The sequence below is a fragment of the Rhopilema esculentum genome, chromosome 4 (assembly GCF_057945365.1).
Source record: "Rhopilema esculentum isolate cy_ngs chromosome 4, ASM5794536v1, whole genome shotgun sequence".
Classification (NCBI taxonomy): Eukaryota; Metazoa; Cnidaria; class Scyphozoa; order Rhizostomeae; family Rhizostomatidae; genus Rhopilema; species Rhopilema esculentum.
This window is the reverse complement of record NC_142818.1, coordinates 3,882,404-3,903,334: the sequence shown is the minus strand read 5'-3', so window position 1 is coordinate 3,903,334 and position 20,931 is coordinate 3,882,404. Positions and strand designations below refer to the sequence as shown.

General features: G+C 36.8%; 3 protein-coding genes across 5 annotated transcripts in view; all 3 read right to left on the bottom strand.

The window, feature by feature from the left end:
- The window catches only part of LOC135691017 (uncharacterized protein F21D5.5), a 99,554-nt gene extending 93,665 nt beyond the window's left edge, over window positions 1-5,889 (bottom strand). The window contains exons 1-4 of one of the 3 annotated variants that reach the window (XM_089113996.1): window positions 5,648-5,889; window positions 3,453-3,499; window positions 1,627-2,412; window positions 1,449-1,528 (exon numbers count right to left, since the gene is read on the bottom strand). In XM_089113996.1, the coding sequence (XP_088970122.1) occupies window positions 1,449-1,528; window positions 1,627-2,412; window positions 3,453-3,499; window positions 5,648-5,774 (1,040 nt within the window). In that variant the 5' untranslated portion in view covers window positions 5,775-5,889. Of the gene's footprint in view, window positions 1-1,448; window positions 1,529-1,626; window positions 2,413-3,368; window positions 3,412-3,452; window positions 3,500-5,647 lie in introns of all 3 variants that reach the window. The other 2 variants (XM_089114008.1, XM_089114000.1) reach the window with 2 other exon arrangements.
- A 2,912-nt stretch (window positions 5,890-8,801) lies between these two features.
- Window positions 8,802-18,994, bottom strand: LOC135691020 (uncharacterized). The gene is made up of 3 exons (XM_065208742.2): window positions 18,492-18,994; window positions 10,822-11,073; window positions 8,802-9,676 (listed from the first exon to the last, which is right to left on the bottom strand). Exons 1-3 carry the CDS (start codon window positions 18,925-18,927, stop codon window positions 9,525-9,527), a joined length of 840 nt encoding a protein of 279 aa, XP_065064814.2. The 5' UTR covers window positions 18,928-18,994; the 3' UTR covers window positions 8,802-9,524.
- Window positions 11,081-14,435, bottom strand: LOC148960313 (52 kDa repressor of the inhibitor of the protein kinase-like). Its single transcript, XM_089114029.1, has one exon. The coding sequence runs from the start codon at window positions 14,162-14,164 to the stop codon at window positions 13,007-13,009; it is 1,158 nt and encodes a 385-aa protein (XP_088970155.1). The 5' UTR covers window positions 14,165-14,435; the 3' UTR covers window positions 11,081-13,006.
- Window positions 18,995-20,931: the final 1,937 nt, after the last annotated feature.

Sequence of the window (20,931 nt, the reverse complement as noted above, 5' to 3'; positions counted from 1 at the left end):
CAAATACTCTCCACCAGGTCGCAAGTGCGCTGTTGTAATTTATAAATATAGAGCTTCCAAAACACTTCTTGCTTTGCCACACCCCTTTGAACCTAAGAATGAGATTCAAGTTGTTCTATGCAGTGATGAAAGTGTCTTAAAATAAAGTCTGTTGCGAATAAATATATAATCTTGTACATTAGCATTAGAAGACACTTTTTAGACTATGAATCTGCATTGAATTCGTTGCTTTCATTAGAAATTGCAACAGGTTGTCATGTTCCATGTGGTTCTTTTTTGCATGCCGTCCCACGTGGTTTTCTAGATGAAAAAGCTTGAGGGGGGGGGGGGGGTGGGGTTTCTTTAATCTAATCACTTTCAGAATAATAGCATAATCTGCTCCGAGTTTACCATTTCCACTGCTTCTTCAAAAGTTAAATTATAATATCAACAAATTTTCACTTTTCTGACTTGAAGCTTTTTCGATAGTTTTTCTTCATTTCAAAGTTTCTTATGAATGATTTCTGAAAAGAGTTATTATAAATTTAGACGATCTTAGTTGGGACACTATCTAATGGAAAGCCTTAGATAGTGATGAGGCAAGGGAATTTTAAAAAATCAAATATATGTTGTTTCTATCCAACACGAATGAGAAATAGATTGAAGGGAGATGCGCATTAATGACAGCTTTTTGTTAAACTAAAACTACGGCGTAGTATCAGCTCCAGATGAAGGCGCACATTATCTTTAGCTGCTTTGATACTGCTGGACCCAAAATTATAAAGTGTGTGGTAGTTTGTATATATGATAATTTGGACTCAGTTTAAGAAATTGCATATAAGAAATATTTGAATGTCTGTGAAGAACTTTTTTTCACGGATCTAAGTTATTCTATCGATAATTAATACTTGCGGCTCCCAATGCTTATTCGTCCACGAAGTTGCCTAAAAATTGGTGCAGGTAATCAACTCTCCTATAATGTGTTTTTTGTTTATTTGTTTTATTCCAGTTGTTGTTTTTCGAAACCATGCCCTGATGACCATTCGCAATTTTACGAGTGTGGATCATTTTGATCGGTACAATGAAATGAATGGTTTGGGCTCTCAAGATGGTCCTTCCATTTGAACAGTTGTCATTGTGAGGGTTAGGTGACTTTGTTCCATTAATTTCTCCTTCTTTTCTACTGAACTGTTACAGTTATGTCAACACAACTTTTAGTCATTTGAACAATGCTCATGATTATATTTTTCAAGTTGATGTTTATGACAGGAGTTGAAGAATACTGAGCGAATAGTAACTTAAAATTTAATATTCATTCATTCTTTCTTCTGCTAAGATCTATTTGTGATTCTGCCAATGAAATAGGCTGGTAGGACCTTCAAATCAATTTTGAATATAGCTTTCTGAATCATTTTGAGAAAACAAAGAATTATCCCAAAACTGAAAAATCAAGGTAATGCCTCACTTACTTCCAATCGTCAGGCCCAGTTGGAAAAACCTTTCCTGATTTTGTGCAGATAAGGGTGCCATCAAGATCGAAGCATGCCACCTAAGAAATATAAACAGTTCGATGCAAATCAGTAATACCTTTTTTGAAATGTTAGCAGAGAATATTTCGAGAAAATTTTATAGAAATTCAAGCAATACCTTTTCTCTTGCTTTCACGCCTTTTCCGCAGAACACCATTAGTCCTTCTTGAAGTTTCCATGAGTTTTCCTTTACCTCTGTCGCTGCTTTTTCAGAAGTTTTCATGTTTTTAACATTCAAGTCATGCTGTATGTTGCTTGAAGAATCTATTTTCTGAGTGTTAGAAATAGCTTGTGAGCCACCCGATCGACTCAATTCCTTTTCAAGTTCTTTCAAAATTTCATTACCAAACTCAGCTTTCAGGTTGTCCATGTCTACATCTGTCTCATCCTCGGCAGAAACGCAAGAAAGTAGTTTTCCACTTAATGATTTTCTCAATTTTTTTGGTGTTTCAGAAGCAGCCGTATGGGGGTCATCACTTCTTTTACGCTTTCTCTTTCCAGATGGGGATTCAAACGGTGGTGCATCTCCACTCTTTTGACAGCCTGATGCTGGCAAGACATTTTCTTCTTTGTTTGAGTCCATCACAGCGTGAAAACCAGGCACCGGATCGTCACAACTTGCTCCCTTTTTTGTTTTCAAGGATATAGACGGTATTTTGTCAGATTTTACAAGCGTTTCTTTGGATAAGGATCTTCTAATGTTTTGAAAAGTACATTTAAATTTATTTGCACAAGAAGTCTTCTCTAGATTTCCTTCTTCTAACAGTGGAGTATTGGTGTCTATAAATTGAACACGAAAGTTGTGCTTTCCGTCAAGAAATGAGAAGACAGCACCAGGACCCAGAAAATTCCTCTCTCCTCTCTTAAGAAGTGTTGATCCAACTGCACTAGGATTTCTCCCTAACTGTAGATAAAGAAAATCATTCATAAAACATTCAAGAAGCCTTAGGGCTGATAGATATTATAAAGGACCCATTAATGACAAATGCAATGGAATCATGACAGAATTATAACAAAAAATGCCCCATGTTGCCACATTACTCTAAGACTATTGATAAGTGATGATTAATAATACTTTGACTGAATACCAACATATGATAACAATGTTCTAAGTAATAATCTAACTTAACAAATACAAGAAGATCTAACTTGATAAATTGAAGGCATTGAGTCATGGTAAATAGGACTTTTCTATAGGGGAACAATTGGCTTCTGAGTGATTGCTGCAGTTTCACGTGATATTCTCATCCATTGTCTTTGACAACTTGCTATTGTTTGAAACTTTTTGGCTAATTAGTACAAGGTGAGTTCATGTGACTAGTTCCAGGTCAACCAATAGCATTGCAGCACGAAAATAACGACTCAGTGGATTTAGGTATGTTTGGGTATATCATCTCCTTTCATCATGACTCAACACCTTTAAGCTCCAAACTTGGTTAGGTATTGTAAACTAGACCTATATATTTATTCGAATAGGATTAAGCATAAGGTTCCAAACGGTTAAAATAAAATAGTAAAAAACTATTGAGTCAATTTTTCTGGCATTTTCAGGACACATTTAAGAAACAGTTCTACCACAATTTTTGGCATTTAAAATTTTACACAAATAATCGGAAAATAAGTAAAAATTAGCCAAATCATAAGATTGACAATTTTCTCAAACATTATTTATAAGCGAAAAGTCAAGTACAATATGATTAATGGCTAATAGAACCAAAAGTTATTAACAAAGTGTGTGGACCTTTTTCTATGCAATGGCAAATTTTAACTTAAGCATCTTCACTAATTTTTAAGAATATTAAAGATAACATGCTAAGAATAAAAATATAAAGTGTATGAATTGTTACAAAGTAAGAATACCTTAAATGAAGCTGACAACAAAAGCTTTGTCCATGCATTGAACCTAAACAAAAATAAATTAAAAAATTAAAATGAATTTAGTACCTGTTTCAGTTCAATCTCTTTTGATTGATAATCAGCAGTTACCTCAACTATAAAAACAAAAACAATAATTGATTTAATTGTAATTAAGAGCAGTAACTGAGAACTAAGAAATCAAATTAGGTATAATTAGGTATTAATTTGCTTGAAAATGTTAAACTTTGCATAATTAAATAACCTTTTGCACAAGGGAGAAGCTGATGCCTTTACAACAAGACTGGACACTGAATAATCAGATGCCAGATTTCATCTAGTTGAGTCAACTCCGGGTTTGCAAGAGAAAAGAAATGCATGTTGATCTTAATCAACATTAATATGGCTGATAAACTCAAAACTCTTACTATTATCTGGTTATTGTAGTCACAACATGGCTTTGTTACTCATTTAATCAATTTCTTATTCCTGATATAATTTACTCACATTCCTCAATATTACAGTAAGACACTGCATTGCAAAAGCATGTATTTGAACTTTTAACTCTATGTGACAATGTAATTTTACCATCAACGTTGTCAAGCATTGGCAAAGTGGGCCTAGTCAGAGGGTTCAGGGACCTCCCTCAGACATTTTGGTGATTGCGAGAAAATGTCACTCTTTGAAAGGTAGTTTGAGATGAAGTATGACATTTTCTTTGCATTTCAATTTTAATAATGACTTTAGGGGCATCCCAGAATTTCTGTCCATGTTAATGGCATTAGGGCATTCACATTGGGGCATAAAATCTGGTTATGATGAAATTTTATGCATTTAAGATTTTGTGAATTCGCATAGAAAAACTATTACATGAGGTCAGGAATCAAATTTATGTATCCTTTAATTAAGTCAATAACATCATTTTCTCATTTACATCATCTTCATAATTTAATTATAATGCCTACGATGAAGATAATCTAAATCATCATCATAATCATTATCATGATTGTCTGTACTTGAACTACCTAACTTCGTTTTCACAGTGGCATAGTGATGGGAAGGCAATAGTCTTTGAAAAATGGCAAAACATCTCTTTTAGAAAGGGCATTTTCTGGCATTCAAAAGGGTATATACCTAAATTTCCCTTGCTCAACTCGCCTTTACACCCCCCCCCCCCTATATCGTACCACCTTGGCTATGCTACTGTTCTAGCTGTTTTTTATCACAGTTTCAAGATATTTCATCTCTGTCTTTTTTTGTACTCAACGGAACTATTTTTTTCATTTGCTCAAGGTATTTGCACATTTTAACCCAAATTTCAACCCAAACTCCACAGGAACCAACTTTTTCTGTTGGAGATGGTCTTATGCTTTCCGAGTCTTATGCTTATACTCACACATTTACTTTTAATTATACTCTGCTTATAAACTTTCATACCATATAGATATAGAATAGAGACTCTACAAGTCACTTCGATTTTTTTTTCCACAACGAAATTCTGAAAAGTTGTCAGAAACTTTTTTGACAAAGTTTATCAGCCGAAAATTTATCTGACAAAATATTTTGTTGTTAATTCACCTATTATTGAGGATTTTATGATGCGTGATACAAAAAAATGTGTGACAGACATGGAAAATGCAGGAAGGGTAGAAGGTCTGTCTCTTGTGAAATTTTCCACATGTAAGCCTCAATGGCTTTATGAAAACGTGAAGTTCACACTAATGTGCACATTTGAAGTAAACACTCATGCCAAAGTGCAAACTTGCATACTTGAAACTTTGCTCTTGCACACCCAAAACCTACTTTGGAAACTGCTGTATGCTGCAGTAAGCAAGATCTTATTGAGAACTGTCATATTCTGCAGGCTGGCCTTTACCTGTACACTCTAAAACTCTATGACAATATCAATCCCAAAAGGTTTTTAATATATAACTTTAAAATTAATATGTTCTCTGTAACTTATATTAGGATGCAACTTCCATCCTTTTGCAGATCAGAAACCAAGAAAACTTAATATACTTTAGTTATTTGAATTAGATTAGTTTCACTTATATCGTATTCAGAAATAAGAAATATTTTGCTCCCTAATTAAAAAAAGATCCAAACAACAACAACAACAATGTTGCAAGATGGAGTTCTTAACAGTCGCAAATTTTGAATTTTCTGTGATTTTTACAAAACATAACAACATAGACAAGCAAAATGCTTATCAAATTCAAGGTAAACTTTATCTACGTGTCAATAATTTATTGACAAATTCATGCAAATGGGGAAACTTTACATACCATGTTCCCGAGAGCATTTTACGTCGTTTATTTTCGTTAGCGGACCTCTACCAAGAACAGTTGTTTCCCTATCTTTCAGAATAATATAGATACTTTTGTCCTTGCATGAATAAAAACGGCATTCCATATTCTTGTTTCCCTTGATACCAATAAATAACAATAATTGCAAAACATGCTAATCTGTCATGATCCCAAATTCCCTTGCTTCCATGTGACAAATCCACGCAAAACGAGGTTGATTGATAAATTGATGAAAAAACTTTATGTCCGTACCTTGTTTTAGCTTCCTGTGATTACTTTTCGTGTGTCCGTTAGCAAACTTTATTGAACTTTATATTGTACTATCCAAAGTATGTAATTTTTAAAGTTATTGTTATTTGGGAAGGTTTAATTGCATTCCTGAGCCATACTTGCCTAATTATAAGAGAAGGGTTTAGCCTGACACTACCCTGGGTACCAGACTCACTAAATATAAAATATTTTATTTCATATATAGTGAGTCTGGTACCCAGGGTAGGGGGAGGGGGCTTCCCATTGTATTTCTTCTCATTCAGTTCACTTTTATAAAGGAAATATATTACAGTTACGTTTTGTTTCGTCGAATATATTAAGCGGTTAGCAACATATCGTGAAATGGCCTATACATCATTAGGCACGCTCCAGTACAAAAAAGTACGTAAAGACATATTACCTTTTCCCCAACAGCAGAGAAGAAAATGAACAGTTTCACGCATCCAAGCATAAAGTCAATATTTCCGAGGTCCGAGAAATCTCAGAAGTTTACGCAAATAACAACTTTTTCTTTCATATATTTTACCGGTACTTCATCATTTTTCCTTTTCCCACAATGTTCGTTACTGCGAGAAAATTGGAAATATCAAGAATATTTTGCAATCAGTAATAATTTTTACACCTCGATACATTTTCCATAGTTTTCAATCTAAACAGTCAACTTAAGATTTTGCTATGGCTAATTGAACTTGAGCTAGAATAAAAAATTTGGCGACAGTGTTCCCATTTTGTGGCGGGAACATGGTATTTTGCTCTGATGAAGCCCCGTATGCCGGGGCGAAATATTATCCATTACTGATTTCCATGTGTATTTGTTTTTGTTCATTCTCGTCGCGTTGCGGTGTTACTTATTTACTACTTTTTATCGATATTTCGACGCAAGAATTCCATCGGAATCCGTCAAGCAGCCTGCTGTCGTGGCCTTTTCTTTATTCACACACCAACATTGCAATACTTTTGCTCGCATAGTGTAGGTGTTACTTTTTTTGCTTTTCAAGTGCAATAGTACTGTAGAGGGGTACCCCAACATTTAAACCGGCTTCAGCTTAAAAACGATTCATATTGGCGTCTATCTTCGAGTGTAAGAAGAATTACTGTTTACCGGTCTGTCATTAAGTGCCTGATGCCAAATAGGCAAAGCTGTACATGCCTTTGGTGTCTAAGCAAAACAATTTTAACTTGCTACTCCAAGTTCCACGCTTAATGCGATCATCGGGCAACGGTTGTGTGTTTGTGATTGTGTGACAACAGTCAACATTCAGATTTCTGTGGCATTCACACGACAGCTGCATGAAATGCACCGGAAAGAATGATAATTGATAGAATTTGTAAAATCTTAAAGTAAACGTTATTTAATTCTTTAGAACCATCTACGTCAAAAATTAAAGAAATTATCTGGTGTACAGTGGTGCCCAGCGTGAGGCTGTCATACGCTTAGATCAGAAAAGAATAATTTCTATCGAACTTTGGAAAGAAACACTTTTGATTTATGTTACTATTGTTGTACTATAACCCAAGATTGATTGCAGTGAGCGGAATTTCTGTTATTTTTCTGCATTTGTGGTTAGAATTCATAATCAGACACGTAACTAAGCATTTGGTGTGTTGGCTTTTTTGATGGCCAATTTCGGGTATTGGCAATTTTAAAAGTCTCTAGGCATTATTATAGAGATTTTCTATAGAACGTTGCAAGTCAAGAAACTCGCTTTTCTAAAAAATTTAAAAGGCAGTGTGTAGCGCCGTTTGATGGCTTTCCGAAACAAAGAATAAAATTTCTATTTCAGTGAGTTATCATTTTGTAACAAAATCTCTTGAATTTCGACAGAAAATAGCTAATGGACAGCATGACGTGCAAAATTTTAGTATGTTTTTGGCATAACATAGTGAATAACCAAGTAACATTTGGCATAACAATCTGAAAATGTTTCGCAATTCTTTTTTCTGTTTTATCGAGACATTTGAAACCAACATATGTGTGAAATTCACAGCCAAAATGTGAAGTTCATAAACCTAAACCCTGACTTGGCCTACACAAATGCTTGTTTTCACACCATTACGCGATTATCCAGTTGGCAGTGGAGCCCTTTTCCTTTTATATAACACAACACGATTACATAAGTCTTGAAACTTGTTTAATTCTTTCACTTTTCTTTCCTACTGCCGTCATGGTCTGTTGGAGCTTAGGAGCCATTGGTGGTTAGTTCCAAAATCGGGCATAAAGATTTTAAAACATTAGGCCTGTTCAGAAGAGATCTATAGCTTTTCGTCTGACACTCTTCAAAGTTTAAAACGTCAGAACATAGATCGAAAACTCTACGGTAGGAAATATATATACCCAGTTGTGGTTCAGAATAGGCCAATCAGAAACGAGAGCACATGACTGTTGAGGTTGACCAATCAGTGCCGCTTGCCTATAGAGAATGTTTCCAATGGAGTCCTAAGGTGAAACAAATTCCTTTTGTCTACACAATAGCGGTCGGGCTTTACCCGTCTTATGTCGTTCTTATGTCGATCGGGCTTTATTTTTGTTCTTATGTCGATCGGGCTTTAGCAATAATCCGAAACATGTTGCCATTATAGTTTTTTGCACAATCTGAGTTTTCTTGCAAATGCAGCCCGATAGCAGAATCGCAGGTTTTAGTTGTACTTTTAGATCTGCCAGACCGAGGTGGCTGTTCTCTTTCGGGTTGAGTTTTGTTTCTAATACTAGACAGGACATGTTGTTTTATTCAATCCTCAAAACTCTGAAGAGTGTCAGACGAAAAGCTTTAGTTTACTGAAATGTTTGCTTTTTCAAAGCCATTTTCAAGATCTTGATACTATTTGTCTTTGAAGATGGCACGGAAAAAGAAAAATAAAATACTAGAGCCTTTTTCAAAAGACACTTCTCAGATTATGTTGAATAATGACCAAGGGTAAGTAAAAACTTCAAGATGCAAATCAAAGGAGACACGAGAAGAACAAGGTCGCGATTGATTGATTCTTTGTTTTTGAACGACCGATTTGTCCCGGCCGACTTGTCCCGGCCGACTTGTCCCGGCCTACTTGTCCCGACCGACTTCCCGACCGACTTGTCCCGACCGACTTGTCCCGGCTTCGTAAACAGAAGAGTTTTTCTATAGTTTCCTTTGCAAACTTAATCAAAAAAGTTATACCTTGATTATACCATTTCTACGTCCCATAGGCGCAGACTTATATTTTTTCCAAGGGGTGGGCTAATGAAGGCTGCCTATGGCAGAGGGTAGAAAGAGGCTTAGCTGGGGGGTTTTAAGGTGATCTTCTATGTATTTTTAATGTTCGCTATTGTTTGATCTTGATGAAATCGCTTAAGGTGATTTTTATGCGTGAAACCAAGAATATTATAAGTAAGTCTAACAAATTCATAGCCAATTTATGTATTTCCAAGAGAGGGCCCCCAAATTTTCATCAGGATGGGCTCAAGCCCCAGAGCCCCCCACCCTTTCAGTCTGCGCCTATGCTACTTCCACAATGTTAATAAAAAAGTTTTCAATAAGGTGATTACTTAATAAAACAAGGAATGTAAAAACATGTTTATAAAGATAAAGTCCAATGAACAATTTCCTCCTCAATTGAATGGCAGGTTCCAACTTTTTGCCTGAGATACATTCGGAGTTCCTTCAACCACAGCCTTATACTTATGAAGCTTTGGATCAAATTTGAAGTTAAGGCAGCCACTCGTCTTGCTGGGATTCGGCAGCATCTTGCACCAAAGGCTCGCTAAAAGAAGGAAGATAATAATTACACGAATTTTGCTTCATGCAGGGACGCCGGGAACGACCAAGGGGCAGGGGGGTCAAGCTTGAGTAAAAGGGCCTTTAAAAGATAACTCCCAGTTCTACTATTTCCTTTCTTTCCTTCTACTACTAACTGCCATTTTATTTCGATCTTCTGCAGGACAAGTTTTGAGAAATGTCTTCATGAACTAAGCACTGCAATTAGAACTTCATGTGAATCTCTCTGATTGTTACAAGAATATTTTAATCAAGAGTACTTTAATAAAAAGGTAACTCTGGCCCCATTTGCCTCTCCTATCAAAAGGCAATCCTATCAAATAGCAACAGGGGCGGTCGAGCCCCCGCACCCCCTTACGCGGCGTCCCTGGCTTCATGACTTTGATTTATTATACAGCTAACGACATAGCAAAAAATCTGGTTTCTCCACTTCCGGATCTACTGGTACGGATGCACTAAGAACCGATTCACTTTAGATCCGATCCACTATAGATCCGATCCACTTTTTCTCGTTTAAAAGTGGCCTTACAAATTTTCCTCAGAAAAGGAATAAAATAAAGCAGAGTTTTAGCATGGTATCTCATTTTAACATATTTTTGTTGGCCTTTGTCGCGGTCCTTAACCATATGACTCATCTGCTTGTCCCTTATTCAAAATGATCGAAGTAAGTGTATTCTAACATAGAGAAGAAAATTATGAGCAAAAATTGAAACATGACATTATCCACTTTTATATATCGACAACAGTCCAAAGATTTACTATTTTGTGTGTAACTGTATAGGTATCGTGTGTAAAGAGAATTAAGTGAAAATAAATGAAAAAAGCTTCTCGGGGATTTAGAGTGCCTCGTTTCAACAACTTCGACTAAGATGACATCATTTGGATTATAAAGCCTGTCGCTAACAATTGTGCTCAAGGGGTTTTCTATGTCCCAATGGGTCAGTCATCCGAAATTCGCCGACTAAGCACCCCTACATTACATGGCAAATAACTCCTTGCTTTTGCAATAGAATTCTTTATCAAGGGGGGGGGTGTCACATTCCACACGCCACCCTTTAACGACAGACCTGCCTATCTCCGGACCCCTGAGGCTAGAGAGACGCCGCGATTGTGGAAAAATGCTCAACTTACTAAAGCAAGTAGGGACATCGCAGTAATCCCATCTGACCGACTTTGATGTTGTGTAGCACCATGGCCCATCTGGCTCCCCATCTGGATTTCTGCAATAGTTCTCTTCCAACCCTTCCCATGGATGTGTTTTTGCCGTTAGCTGCCGATGAGAGTGGGGCTTATGAACATTCCAATGCTGGCAAGTATGGCCTCCAACTGTCTTGTTCACAGTGCCTCTGAAGTCCCTTCCATCGACAGTTGTTTTACATCCTCCTAGAATTTCAAAACCAAACCTCAAAAGTCAGAATAAACAGTACGGAGCATGATGGGAGGTACGTCTCTCTTACACATTTAAGCAAACGATAATACCCTAGCTGCTTTTTCAAATTCATTATCAAATCTGATAACAATCTTAGAGCAATCCTTCTGATTGGACCATACCATAGCATGTTTAAAATTTCTGAGTTGTAGGCCTACTTGAATATAATTTAGTTGTTTATGATGGAATAGATAGGAACTAGAATTTAAAACTGTTTTCTTTTCTACTATCCAATACTCTAGTCTGGTTTACTTCAAGTATTTTAAAAATGACCTCAATAAAGGGGAGCCTCCGATAAGGAATGATACCTGAAGGTCAATTCATGAAAAATGTTGATATTTTCTCCTTGCAGAACTGCACATATAATTGACGTGAAGTACCACCAACGTTACCCGGCCTCTGACGTCTAAGATTTCAACAGCCAGAGGCCAAAAAGTCTGAAAGGTAATTTTGATAAAACTCGACTTACTGACAACAAAAACCAAAGTCTTAACGGCCGGAAGTGGCCGTGAAAATACAACAGTTAATGGCCAAACTTGATTTTTGGAAAAACATTCTTCAGAACAAAGCAACAAGCATCGTGCTGTTTATTTAAGACGGATAAGTTGGTATAATCAACCTTTATGACCTCCCTCAAAGTTTCCCTTAGTTGCTGAATGAATTCAACAGTCATTGGTCAAGCCCCGGGCTAGTTTTGAATTCCAGGTAATGATATTGTATCTAGCCCATAAGTAACAATGTTCGGCTTTTTTTGTATAAACGATTGATTTCGTAAATTATATGCAAGTTCATTCAACTGAAATATCTCTTTCATAAAAACTGGATTTAATTTATTTACTGTTTTGTATATTTCTATTGCTAGTAGTTGTAGGTTCTTTTGATGTATCCTGACATTATTTTTTGTGTGAGAGAATATTATCAAAACTTGATTCAAAATCATTGTAAGCCACTCTCAATGCTCTTTAATGGATATTTTCAATAAGTTTTCCAGATTTGCGGCTACAATACATCCATAAAAGAGGGCGATAGTTAAAGTAACTAAGTATAAAGGTTTTCATCAATAGTGATCTTTTATATTCATTCATATAAGGGCGATTCTGACTAGAGCATTTATCTTTCTACCTGCTTCTTTACATAAATTTTTTACATGTTCTTCAAAGTTTAGTTTGCTGGCTAAAGTTATTCCAAGTACTTTGGCCTTTTTCGTCTCTTGGATTGTGGCATTTCCTATTTTAACATTTGCTTTTTCCGTTCAGGTTTGTTTATGTTCAAATATCATACTGTTTAAGTTACATTTGTCTTCATTATTATACTTGCTTTTTTCTTATCGTCTAGATAAATTTTTTAGTTTTATGTATATTTACGTATAAATGCATGTTGTGTACCATATTTTTCTCGGAATTCCACATGAAAGTGGGCATAATTCTATTTTAATGAATGAGAATATCTGATTATACATTATTCTTTCATATATCTTAGACAGTGAAGGAAGAACACTTACTGGCCTGTAGTTCCTTTTATCATTTGGATTTCTTTCTTAAATACTGGTGATACATCTGCTTGTTTCATTGCATTGGGAAATTCATTTCCACTGATGCTTTGATATAAGACGCATTTTATTTTTATGACCATGCCCTTTAGATTCTCTGAAAACGACTTTAATTTCATGCGAATCTCAGATAAAATTTCTAACTAGCACAAACTTTTAAATAAAGCTAGTAGCAATTTAGAGGTTATAAAAGTTTTGTTAAAATAACTGCTTGAAACTGTACTTTCAGTTGACGGAATTCTTTCTCAACCGAAACAAGCAACTAACTCTATGTTTGCTCTTAAATAAAGACTTAACTAAGGTTTAGTTTTCTTTTAGCTTAAAAATACGTAAAAAATTCATTCTGGGCCTGAGTTCAAAATATATACAAGTTTCATTGTTCGAGGATGTCTCCTGGCAAACCGATCGACGACTTCTTTACTGTCTACTTCTATTTCTCTATGTATGTGTAGCAAAGCCAGAGAATTCAGCCTATCTTGACTCATAGTGCTTCTTAAGTACGTTTTTAGACGACGCAGCACAGATATGGATCTCTCACAGCTACAAGAGGTTACTGGAAGTGTTGCCAACATTTGAAAGGCAGTAAACAGATTTGGAAACGTGACCTTGTCGATGAGAGGAAGCAGTGAGTGTAAGTCAGCAGGCACGTCGCTAGGGTATCCTTTCCATTGCTCCTCCCACATCTCGAGCTCAGTTTGGAGGTAGCGTCTTTCAGGAAGATCATCCTTTACATGTTGCAGGAAAGGCTTGAACTTCTCTTTCCAGTTCCAATCAGAGATAACATGGCATGGAAGGCCATTGAACGCATCAAGAACGACAAGATTCCTTTCTGAAAAGCGAATTGAAATCTCGGATGAGAGGTGATCAATAAAAGGCACTGATATGGATCGTCGGAAGTATTCAGATGGAGAATCGGCCGGAAAGTTTGACCGCCCAGTTTGTCTCGAAATATTTCTTGGCTTGCTGGGAATAGTTCCTATTACATCTGCCAGGGAAGCAGCTTCTTGGTACCATGATTCATGGTACTGGTCGATTTCACAACGCAGATTGTTTACCATGGAAGCAAGAAGGGATGTTTTAGAAACAGATTTCCCTACATCCATATCAGAGGCTTGCAACTGCTTGGTAAGTGGTCTTGTGACCTCAAAAGCTCTTGAAACAATCACCAATGTTACGAGAAACTGAAAAGAGACAGTGTTGAAGAAGAGTCCACATGCGCCACGTGAAGAATCTGTGTTCCATGATCTGTCGATGTTGTCTTTAATTTGCTCAAGGGCAGCAGCAATGGCAGGAAGAAGCTCAATCAAAATGTCGAGACCATCAATTCGAGAAACCCATCTGGTTCTGCAGACGTCAATTAAATGTTGGTGGCGACTTTCGGGAATTAGCAATCGTACCTGTTCCTTTAAGAGTTTATCACGCTTTGGGTGTGCATTGAAAACTGCGAAACGATTCGTACATGTGACATCATATTTTTCACATCTTGAATCTGACATGCAGAGGCTACGCACAAGCTAAGCAAATGTGAACGACAGTGAACACAGAGTGCTTGTGGGAACGATTGCTGAATCCTCGCCGCAGCGCCAGAACATTTGCCTGCCATATTACCAGCACCATCATACCTTGGCCTCGACAATTATTCATATCGAGTCCAAGGCTAGATATTGTCTCATTTATCTTTGAAGAAATATCCTCACCCAAAAGACCTTCATTAATTGGAGCAAATCCAAAAAATTCCTCCCGTATGCTTCCATTTTTGTCGATAAAGCGAAGAACAACGGCCATTTGCTCCGTGTTGCTAATGTCTGCTGCTTCATCAGCTAACACCGAAAATAACTTGGCCTCCTTTACTTCTTTCGTCAAAGTTTCTGCGATAATCTCACCGCAAATGTTTATCAGCTCATTCTGGGTAGTTTTTGATCGATATGTGGCATTTCTTCGTGGAAGAGTAAAATGCTGATCAAAAACTTCATTTTGACCGCATTTCTTCAAGAAAGCAAGAATCGCTTGAAGATTGCCTGGGTTATTTAAAGCAGCTTGTAAATACTCCAGATCGTCTCTGTGACCTCTAAGGGAAATGTTTTAACGGCCACATAAAATTACAACCTCAACAACGGAATCAGCTTCTCCCTGTTCAGCCTGACTTGTTCACTAATTTGTGAGTGCATCATAACGTCCATGGATACTCTCCTGTTCTCCATACATTCACGAAACTAAGTTGCTCTAAAGGTTGCGATTTTATGAAACTGGGACCTAGTACAGTGATCATTAAATCTTACAGTGGACAGTGGCCTTGGCCCAATCACTTAATGGTGCTTTAAAAAAACAATTGAGTTTGGAAGAATTATGATTGCTGTCTCCACCAAACAACACGCAATTGATACAGAAAGCCCCGTCAAGAGCAGCTGAATATGCCAGCCATTTGAAAGTGTCCAACCATTTATAGCGAAACCTTCGCTTTGACCCATTGGCTTTAAAGATGAAATTCTGCCCAGGCTTCCAAAAGTTGCACAGAAGATCATATCTAGTATCTCCAGTAAGGTTAGACACAGGATTATAATGATATCCAATGCCTTTATCATGAAATATCCCTGACATTAAAGCTGCTGTTCTTTCTTTTGGCTCCTGTGTGGCATGATATTTCCCGTTGGCGGTGAAGCTTCAGATGGTGGTACAACTTGGGATTGTGGTGCAACTTGAGATGGTGGTGCAGATTGAGTTTCGAAGGATTTACTTCTGGTAACAACAGCTGGTCAATAGATTTTTGAGATTCTGCGTGGAATGAGCTCATCAATTTTGACTTGTTTCCGCTTCATAGCGATAGGCAGTCTTCGGAACGTTCTTCGACTTACTCTTCTAATTTAAATTCAAGTATAACAACAAATCGACATATGCTCTGAAAGAAGAGGGAAGTGGTAGCTCAGCGTAAACTCGACGCAAAAATGACCCAATACTATAAGCAGAATACTAAGTAAGTCTAAGCTGGACACCCTTAAATCACACTTAATCTAAATTTCGCTTTGAGAAATTGTTTCAATGTCTAATATTAGTTGTTCTTGAATGAATTTTTTCAGCTTTCTTCATGAAGTATGATGGTGCTTAAATTAAAATTTCAAAGGAAAGTCTTATACCAAAAATTCCAATTTGTAACGTGTTGAGTTTAGGGCTCGCTCACATATTACCTAATCAATATTTTTTAGCCCCCTTCCCTGACATAATCATGCATTATCACTAAATCAACCCTCCTACTCATGATTACGTCATCACTGACTCACCCTGACCTTTCCGAAAAGTTTACTCCCAGTAAGGGTATGAAAAAGGCCATTGACTTCATTAGAACTCTAAAGAACATTACATATAAAAAAACTTCGTAAGCAACTAAACAACAACAATCATATTTTAATTTGTAAAGAAATCAATATATAATGTGTTTATTTCTATCAAAATTTACTGATTTGTGTATGAGCTATCACAGTGTAACAATAAGAGCTTTCTTACACATTTCATACAACCAGTGCCTTGATTTTCTCCCTTTACTGTTCAACTCGACTCCTTGCAGAGGCTTTGCAAAAAATGGTGTTCCTCTCAGTTTAGGCCTTAGGGCCTAAGCGCAAGTTTTCTCGACGTTAGCTAGCAGTTGCTACAAAATTCAAGCCAGCAAAGCTAAATACAGTCGATGACAAAAAATCCAGTCGGACATAAACGGACGGAACACATCGATATAAGGTATCATTTTGTTCGAGAACAAGTAGAAAAAGGGACTCCGCTACTAAAGTATTGCAACACGAAAGAAATGCTGGCTGACTTACTTACTAAATCATTGAACAGAGGTCAATATGAGTACCTACGCTGCAAGCTCGGAATGCAATAAAACCTGAAAAGAAACTGTTGATTGAGTGGGAGTGTTGGGAACGTGCAGTCAACAGTTACGTAATTGCTGATTTTGTAAGTAAGCTAATGACCTTCGAAATTAGTAGCTAGTCTAGGACGCGTAGTTAGAGTAGATTGCTTGCTGCTCTATTGTTAGCTAATTAGAAGCTCCTAGAAAGTTCTAATGATCGCTGAGGTAGAACCTTTTATCACGCGTCACGTAGAGTTAATATGCAAAAGATCTTGAGTACATCGAAGCAGTACTTTAGTGTGTTCCAGTCCAACAAATGTCAAATTTCATTCAAATAAGTCTTTACAGAACTCTTATCATGCAAGATAAAGCCAAAGCAGAATGTGGTATGCTTACATAAAGGATATATTGTATGTTTCAACATCATTTTTATTGTTTCAGATACCTTAGTGCCATTATAGGGGATTACCTGGATGGTTCAAAGACACTTTACTTGCAAGAATATTATTTGAAATAGGGTTCTGTTGCCATGATATAACTTTTGTTTGTTACCTTTGCTTTTAAAACACACAAGAATTTATAATATGCCTTATAACTTTGCTCCTTAGTATATGAAACCACAGAGCATCCAAGTAAGGGAAGGATTTATGCTTGCAGAAAAATTTTATGCATGGTTAAAAGATTAAGACTCAAGGACTTAGGGTTAAAAAACTTGCTAGTTTTTGTTGCAAATGAGGAAATCAACATAGTGTAGTGTCATAGCTCCAGCTTATTGCAGTAGACAGACAACCAGTAAAATGAACAAAGATAGTTTTAAAAAACAACTGTCTATATCAACTTACTTCCAATAAATATTGTAACATAAAACTTGGGCGAGTACAAGTCTGCAGAGTATGGCTGGCGCATGCCATTAATTTCATTCGGTTTTGAATCGTATTTTGTGTTAGATGAATTTTAATTTGATTGCAAGATGTTAAAATTCGATCGCCCAAGATGCTCAAGCTTTAACAGCAAAATCTCAGTGATGTAAAAGACACAATACACAATACAATGAATGCAAGTATGACATTTTAAACTGAAAGGGTGGAAATGACTTTGAAAGAATGTCGACATGTAAGCTTTAAGCTAAACTGAGATGAAGTGTTGTTGATTGTCTTTTATAGTGGATGTAATGAAGACAATAGCTACTTGAAAGTTGCTTACTTGAAAGTTTAAGATTGAGTCAGGTTAAGTAGCACCTGCAAAGTTCAATCTGCAGAGTATGGAAGGTCTCCACAAGTTCTTGTGTATGCAAGAGCAAATAGAAATATGTGGGCAACTGTGCAGAAACAGTGTACTATCTTGTGTACGAGAATGGGAAACTCTGAATAACAACTTCCACAACCTTGAATTGTGCCAGGTTTTCAGCTTGACTTGTTGATAAACATGGATTTTTTTAACAGGCTACTATTGTTTGTACTTTTTGGTATTCTAAGCACTAGCCTTCATTGATTAAGATCTTTGGCTCAGACTTTTTCTTCTTTTCATTATCCTAGCATGCCATAACACAGTTCGGACTTGACCTTGACATGTCTTCAGCATGAGTTTCACATTGGGTGCACATAAGCATCAAAACTGATAATAGGTTTTTTTGCAGCACCAAAATCAACATTGTTTAATTCTTATAATCATATTTTTCTAATTATTGGAGTCAGTTATTGAGGCAAGCTACATTTTACTTTTTATCCAATCTATTGCTAAGGTTGATGAGGCTGATTTAATTCTGAGATAAGGCTGAGAAAAGGGGTATTACATATCCAAATTTTCAGAGATAAGGCTGTGTTGCGATGCCAGTTATGTCAGAGATAAGGGGGTAGAAATCCATTATTGGAACTCACATGGTATATAGATTCTCATAGAAGTGAACCCGCCGGGCTTTCGAATAGTGGCACCCAATAGATACAGCTTGTACTTAAATAAAAAAACTCAATTTGTTTCCTTACCTTGAGCCAATGCTCCTAAACTTGCAGCAAACTTCAGAACTGCTGCACACGATTTCTCAACGGCAAGGCACATCGATCTGCACGGAGGTATGCTGCCAAACCTATCTAGCAATGGAGGAGCCAACAAGGAACAAGCCAGTGGTCGAACTAGTTTTGAGCAGTTAGTCCTGTCTAACGCTTCAAATGCCTTGAATAGATAACCCTGGGCAACTTTCGTCTGGTTGATTTCTTTCAAAAAGTTTATTTTTCCGGTATCTTGATACCCTAAATCTTTGCAAAAATCAATACCAAGTTCCTTGCCAATTTTAAGCAGCTCTGTTAACGAGCGTTGCAAATTCAAAGCTGTTAAACTGTTAACCAACGAAAATGCGATGAAGAAAGAAAGTGATACCTGCTTCATTTTTGACGGTTGTGTATCGTACATCTCTTGTGCCATGTGTGTCTCTTACTCTATGCAACATCTATTTATAATGATGTCTAGTTGACATGTCTAGTCTGGATGTCTAGATGTCTAGATGTCTATTTATAGTGATGTCTAGTTGATATGAAACCCGTCTTGACCTTAATCGCGATTTTCGCGCAATCAAAACTAGGAAGTTATGAGGCCCTATAAGGGGGGATGACGTTATTTCATATTTCATGGTGATACCTTGCAATTATTTCATATTTTGAAATTGCCAAAGCAAATTATTTTGAAATTGTCAAATGTTCCATTCTGCCTTCAGGTGTCAAGAAAAGTTGGACCGACTCACATACAAAATGGACCGAGTCTTCAAAACCAATCTTTGCAGCTACAAATATTGCAAATGTAGAAAGAATTTGTTCGGAAAAAAGCCAAAGGGCCCCGTACTTTCGCAGAAATAGGGAATTCATTCTCTTTGGAACTGTAGTGATCAGTGGCGGACTGGCTACCCTTTGACCCACCGGGAAAAGCAAGCAAAAGGGCGCCAATAGGTGTTGAAGTTGCTTATCTTTGGGGCTTGTAAAACGGGCCCGGAAAAATTTTGTCATTCTTCATTCTTAAAATTCCTTGCAATTGAAAACAACCTATTTAGAATGTCCTAGTAGAAGAACAATTGGCATTGGCATGAGGAAGACTCTCTGTCAAATTGACTGTATTTGAAACGTCTACACGGCTGGTCAAATTTGTAGGTATCAAGTGACGTATTGTCCTCAATTTCATGTATCGAATGACGATATCAAATGATAGATTTTGAAAGCTGGACTAAAACTCAAAGCCCGTTTTCAGTTAGCGAGACACTCCCTTACAAGATTTTATAAAGAAAGCAGCTTCTCTGGCCTAGGAGACGAGATTATTTTAAATTAAGCTCGATCTCTAAATCTTTAAAAATTTTACGAAATATATGACTTTGTTCTCATCAAACGGTAACATAAATTTTTTTGAAAGTTTTGGAGCATATCACTGAGAAATGTAAAGCAGTGCCACATCACCTGCTAGCCTAATGACTATGTTGCTCCATGCTACTGCCTCAGCGCTACAGTTACATATCATTTACAAAAGATATGATTCCAGTTCATCAGCGTGCGGAATTATGATCAGGTATTTAACATTTAACCGTAGACTTGTCTGAAAGATATCTGATAACATATCTTGGACAAACAAGCACCGCGGAGCGTTGAGAAAAGTGGGGGGTCTAGAAAAAGTGGGGGCGGGGGCTAAAACCATATAGAAAGAGGCTTTTCTTGTAGTTTGATACTTGAAATTTGGCATTTTTTGCAAAAAGTGGGAGGGCTAAAACCACCCCCAGCCGCCCTGCTCCGCGGTGCCTGAAAAATGAATTTTAAGAGATCTTGCTGTCATCCTTTTTGTGCAAATTGATGATTTTGCAGATTAATAGGCTTCCTCTCTATGAGAAACTGTGCGTAGAAATGGTAAAAGGGAAAAAATTCTTAGGAAAAGGCATAGTTCCTTTCCGGGACAAAAATTTGAAGAAAGATTGGAAAACCTTTAATAGCTAGTTGTAAATTTGAAACCAGTTTTTTCATGAGGGTATCGATCCTCAACAACTTCTGTATAAATTTTTTAAAAAATGGTCAAGATTTTTGACTTCAGTTAGTGATAATTTCTATTGGTGCAAAGCTCCTGGTTTTAACGTATAAAAAACAGGATGCCTATCAGTTATTAGATGAATTGCAAAACATAATAGCTTGTCACGGACAGGAAGTATTGTCCTCTATCATTCATAGAGTGGTTTTCACTATCAAGGGATAGTTGATGGCCCAAAGAAAAAAGGACTATTATTCAAGAGAGACAACACAATGAATATGCACATATTACGTTAATATTTGAAAAATCCCCTTCTCCCTATACAACTATTTTAACAAACTTTAACAAATAGCCATAATAAGCGTAATTGCCATAACGTCTGTGTAAATCCCCCCTCCCCATCTCTGACTACATAATATGTGAACGTTCCCA